Source organism: Centruroides vittatus, unplaced genomic scaffold, assembly GCF_030686945.1.
Source record: "Centruroides vittatus isolate TY-2023 unplaced genomic scaffold, ASM3068694v2 contig_1472, whole genome shotgun sequence".
NCBI classification, from domain to species: domain Eukaryota; kingdom Metazoa; phylum Arthropoda; class Arachnida; order Scorpiones; family Buthidae; genus Centruroides; species Centruroides vittatus.
The window spans coordinates 1-5,947 of record NW_027120911.1 but is presented as its reverse complement, the minus strand read 5'-3'; the positions used below and the strand labels follow the sequence as shown (position 1 = coordinate 5,947).

The following is a 5,947-nucleotide window of genomic DNA, read 5'->3' as shown; positions in this document are numbered from 1 at the left end:
GAGCTCAGCAATTAAACAACTATAATAGAACACCTTAATTTTGCTGAGAAACATATATTTTAATCACAAACGTTTTCAACCTGATTAACAGGTCATCCTCAGGTCTACAAAACGATAATGGAACATAAACGTTCCATGTATAGAATATAAATATTTAAATCAAAATTTAGAACAAGAATTTAAAAAATATACCATAGAAACGGAATAAAACATAAAATTAAAATATATAAGAGAATAAATAAAAATAAAGATAAAGTAAAAAAATTATAACTAATAGTTTTCCAATAACTAATTCTAGCATGAGTTTTCAGTGAACTTTTTAATCATGTATTTCCACGCCGACGACAGGCTCTCAGCATCCCTCGCATTCAAACATCCTTCCCGTAGTCTACTCTTATATATTTCAATCTTCTCTGCTGTCATTGATAAAGTGGGGGAAGATACTGGTTTTATAATCGTTGCCTCGTCCCATTTTACTACCGAACCTTGGACTTGCGACATTTGTGATAAAACTGTGGTATTGGATCCTTTTTTTACGTTATACCGATGTTCCTTTAGCCTTACCCCTAAGCTCCTGTTGGTGACGCCGATGTAGTCTTTCTTAACATCCAGCTGGATGTTTTCATAAGGAACTTTATAGACACCTGGTTTTTCTTCTGCGTTTATTCTATCTTTATCATTTCTCAATATCTTATATAAACTTGGGGCCCTTTTTAAAATCATTCTTGCTTGTTTCTTACTAGCCACTTCTTTCATAATACTATTCAAATTACTGTTATACGTAAACTTCAAGCGTCTATTGTGAGCTGTATTTAATCCTTGTTTCTCATTCTTCTTTTCATACTTTTTGAGTAATCCAACTATGGTGCTTTTCCTGTAGCCTAGGGCCTGAGCTATTTGCAATATCCTTTCAATTTCTTTATTTCTGTCACCAATTCTATCACAATACAAATAGGCTCTTCTTATCAACGCTTGAAATGCAGCCATTTTATATCGATATGGATCCATGGACTGCGCTGGTATATATAGTGGGGTGTGAGTAGGCTTAATATATACGCTGGTGGACAAATGATCCCCCATGAACTTGATATTAATGTCTAAGAAGTGCACACTCATGGAACTTTTTTGCTCTAACTTTAATCTAAGCCCATCCTTGTTATTATTGATTTTATTCAAAAAATCATGTATCTTGCTATTGTTTCTCCATAATATAAAAATGTCATCCACATATCTGATGAAATGTATGATATCTTCCTTAAAAGTTTGTAGAGCTTCCCTTTCCAATCTTCTAACTACCAATTCGCAAAGAATTCCAGAGAGGGGACTTCCCATCGGAACCCCTCTTTTTTGTCTGTAGATTCGACCACAAAACGTAAAACAAGATTGATAACATACCAGGCTAGCTAGTTCTTCTAGGTCTTGGGTGTGACTACGCAACTGAGGGTTGTTGTTGCACATGAAATCCAACAATGCCTCCACACATGACTCAATTCTTATTGAAGGATACATACTCTCATAATCTAAAATGGTCGCCACTTCTTCTTCCATTAAAGAAATATTTTGTATTTCCTTTACTACGACAAGAGGATCTTTTGCTACCAGTTTATCTTCTTCCATCTGTGTGGATAAGTATTCATGTAGCCTTTTTTCTAAGGTAAAGGTGGGCCCCCTACATTTCTCTACTACTGGTCTTAATTCATTTCCAGCCTTGTGCGTCTTAGCAAACGCAAACAATCTTGGAGCTCCTGTATTTGGGTTGTGACAGTTCTTCAGAAAAGGCAAAACGGCCGCGAGACTTGAGCGTTCTAACTTCTTGACCCTTCTGCCCAGAGATCCAATTATTTTGTCGTCAACTATTTCACATTCTGTCTTCCTGATGTAAGCATGTAATTCCTTGTCATATGTGTGTCTCTTCATGACAACCAAATGTTTAGTTTTGTCCGCTTTGGTCAAAACTAGATCATTCGTTCTTAACCACTCCTTCGTGAGCCATATGTCTCTATTGCTAATGCTAGTTGCTTTTTTCTTTAGGCGGTTACTTATGACAGTCTTCCATCTAAAGAATTCTTTATCTAAAGGATCCATGCCAACAATCCCTCTCTCCATCTCCTGTATGGACGTTTCCCAACTATTCCCCACATCTGGGACAAAGTTAGGGCCTTTTTCAAGTACCATCTTTGATTTCTTTAGGGATTGTTGGCATGGATCCTTTAGATAAAGAATTCTTTAGATGGAAGACTGTCATAAGTAACCGCCTAAAGAAAAAAGCAACTAGCATTAGCAATAGAGACATATGGCTCACGAAGGAGTGGTTAAGAACGAATGATCTAGTTTTGACCAAAGCGGACAAAACTAAACATTTGGTTGTCATGAAGAGACACACATATGACAAGGAATTACATGCTTACATCAGGAAGACAGAATGTGAAATGGTTGACGACAAAATAATTGGATCTCTGGGCAGAAGGGTCAAGAGGTTAGAACGCTCAAGTCTTGCGGCCGTTTTGCCTTTTCTGAAGAACTGTCACAACCCAAATACAGGAGCTCCAAGATTGTTTGCGTTTGCTAAGACGCACAAGGCTGGAAATGAATTAAGACCAGTAGTAGAGAAATGTAGGGGGCCCACCTTTACCTTAGAAAAAAGGCTACATGAATACTTATCCACACAGATGGAAGAAGATAAACTGGTAGCAAAAGATCCTCTTGTCGTAGTAAAGGAAATGCAAAATATTTCTCTAATGGAAGAAGAAGTGGCGACCATTTTAGATTATGAGAGTATGTATCCTTCAATAAGAATTGAGTCATGTGTGGAGGCATTGTTGGATTTCATGTACAACAACAACCCTCAGTTGCGTAGTCACACCCAAGACCTAGAAGAACTAGCTAGCCTGGTACGTTATCAATCTTGTTTTACGTTTTGTGGTCGAATCTACAGACAAAAAAGAGGGGTTCCGATGGGAAGTCCCCTCTCTGGAATTCTTTGCGAATTGGTAGTTAGAAGATTGGAAAGGGAAGCTCTACAAACTTTTAAGGAAGATATCATACATTTCATCAGATATGTGGATGACATTTTTATATTATGGAGAAACAATAGCAAGATACATGATTTTTTGAATAAAATCAATAATAACAAGGATGGGCTTAGATTAAAGTTAGAGCAAAAAAGTTCCATGAGTGTGCACTTCTTAGACATTAATATCAAGTTCATGGGGGATCATTTGTCCACCAGCGTATATATTAAGCCTACTCACACCCCACTATATATACCAGCGCAGTCCATGGATCCATATCGATATAAAATGGCTGCATTTCAAGCGTTGATAAGAAGAGCCTATTTGTATTGTGATAGAATTGGTGACAGAAATAAAGAAATTGAAAGGATATTGCAAATAGCTCAGGCCCTAGGCTACAGGAAAAGCACCATAGTTGGATTACTCAAAAAGTATGAAAAGAAGAATGAGAAACAAGGATTAAATACAGCTCACAATAGACGCTTGAAGTTTACGTATAACAGTAATTTGAATAGTATTATGAAAGAAGTGGCTAGTAAGAAACAAGCAAGAATGATTTTAAAAAGGGCCCCAAGTTTATATAAGATATTGAGAAATGATAAAGATAGAATAAACGCAGAAGAAAAACCAGGTGTCTATAAAGTTCCTCATGAAAACATCCAGCTAGATGTTAAGAAAGACTACATCGGCGTCACCAACAGGAGCTTAGGAGTAAGGCTAAAGGAACATCGGTATAACGTAAAAAAAGGATCCAATACCACAGTTTTATCACAAATGTCGCAAGTCCAAGGTTCGGTAGTAAAATGGGACGAGGCAACGATTATAAAACCAGTATCTTCCCCACTTTATCAATGACAGCAGAGAAGATTGAAATATATAAGAGTAGACTACGGGAAGGATGTTTGAATGCGAGGGATGCTGAGAGCCTGTCGTCGGCGTGGAAATACATGATTAAAAAGTTCACTGAAAACTCATGCTAGAATTAGTTATTGGAAAACTATTAGTTATAATTTTTTTAGTTTATCTTTATTTTTATTTATTCTCTTATATATTTTAATTTTATGTTTTATTCCGTTTCTATGGTATATTTTTTAAATTCTTGTTCTAAATTTTGATTTAAATATTTATATTCTATACATGGAACGTTTATGTTCCATTATCGTTTTGTAGACCTGAGGATGGCCTGTTAATCAGGTTGAAAACGTTTGTGATTAAAATATATATTTCTCAGCAAAATTAAGGTGTTCTATTATAGTAAAGAATGCTGCCAAAATAACAGTTAATTTCTCTTAACACTGTGCTAGAATTGTACACGTTTTTATCTACATACATATATAAATTGATGAAAATGAAGCTTAACTAGAATTTGCTTATTTGTATATTAAAAATACCTGTCTTTTCAACTCTTCTATGTAACTCTTGAATACATTGATGATTCTGACATTTTATTTTTTACATGTTTAATAGCTTTAACTGGTTGTGAGCACTTATAGCCAGGAGTTATGTGACATCATTTAGGCTTCCGACATACCACTACAGCAGCTATGTGACACGTATGTACGACAATTACTTCGTGGATAATAAACTGATTGGTAAGTGGCTGGAAGTGATTACATTTATTTTAAATCATTACTATATTTATTCATATTTTAGAATCAATTTTAAATAATGCTCTTTTTTAATTGTTCAGGTTATCTGCTGCACACAAAAAATTTTTTTTATTATTCTACTCTATGATACCTGTAACCGATAATGGGGATAGTCCTTTAGAAAATGTTGGCATTGAACTTTGTCACTGCATTCCTTTAACAAACATTTCCATTATGACAAAAGCATGCAACATTTTCTTCTATAAATGGTCAGTAAACTACTACACTTTACTTTTATATTGCCGGGACCATTTTAATTTTAAATTTTGTAAAAACTGGCATTCAGAGTTTGATTTGTCTTGATGTTCATTTTGGACTAATTAGCCATATGTTAATTAAGCACAATAAAATTAGGTTCAAATTTTCTTTATCATATTTAATGTAATAGAGATAACTGTAAATACAATTATGAATTATTGTAAAATTTATGTTTTAAATAAATAAAGATTCATTTTGTTTAAATTTTCATACTATATTTTACTATATCTGTAAGGAATTAATACTTGTAATTAATAATATTTGTAATTTAATATGATTGCAATTGCTATGACAACAAACTGTTTAAATTTATTTTTTGGATTTCGTTGTACTTGTTTAAAATCAAACAATATAGCTTTAAAGAACATTAAAAAGTGTATTTGAGAGAGAGTGCTTATTTTTTACTGTTAAACATACAGATAACCCCTTAATATAGCAAACAGTTTCAAGTCCAAGATGGCCACCTGTAAGACTTGGCTTAAGAACTGTCAATATAAATTTCAGAATACCAAAGGGTTTTTCACTATGCTGAACATTCCCAATATATCAAAACACTGGGATGGGTTGGATGAAAATGATTATGAGGTTCCATAGATTACTGGACAAAAGGGGCATGTCTAAAAGATGCCTTAGGTCAAGGCTTGGTACTCCAGATATTTTAATATGGGTAGGACATGACCTTACCTTACCCATATTAAAATATTCTGGAAGTACCCAGTGAAAACCCATATAAGATGGATAACACCAGTAACAAGACCTTTCAGGACGGGAATGTCACCACCAAATAGGATGAGTATAGAGATGATACTAGGAAGTTACAAGAAGGAGTAAGTAAATAAGTGTTCAACAAATCCTTACATTACTTTAGTATGAAATGGGTAATATACTTTACTATGCTGTAGTTATGATCTATCAGTCACCGAAAGTAATCTTGTCAGACTTCATAATGAAATATGCCAAAGGGGAAATATGCAACCAATTTTCATTGTTTAAAAAGCTTCTTTCTACAAGACGTTGATTCTGAGTAAA

The 5,947-nt window shown here is 34.3% G+C and overlaps 2 protein-coding genes across 2 annotated transcripts; one reads left to right on the top strand and one right to left on the bottom strand.

The window, feature by feature from the left end:
* Positions 1-294: 294 nt before the first annotated feature.
* On the bottom strand, positions 295-2,175 carry LOC136968397 (uncharacterized). The gene has a single exon (XM_067262414.1). The coding sequence runs from the start codon at positions 2,173-2,175 to the stop codon at positions 295-297; it is 1,881 nt and encodes a 626-aa protein (XP_067118515.1).
* A 26-nt stretch (positions 2,176-2,201) lies between these two features.
* Positions 2,202-3,866, top strand: LOC136968396 (uncharacterized). The gene has a single exon (XM_067262413.1). It carries the CDS (start codon positions 2,202-2,204, stop codon positions 3,864-3,866), a length of 1,665 nt encoding a protein of 554 aa, XP_067118514.1.
* Positions 3,867-5,947: the final 2,081 nt, after the last annotated feature.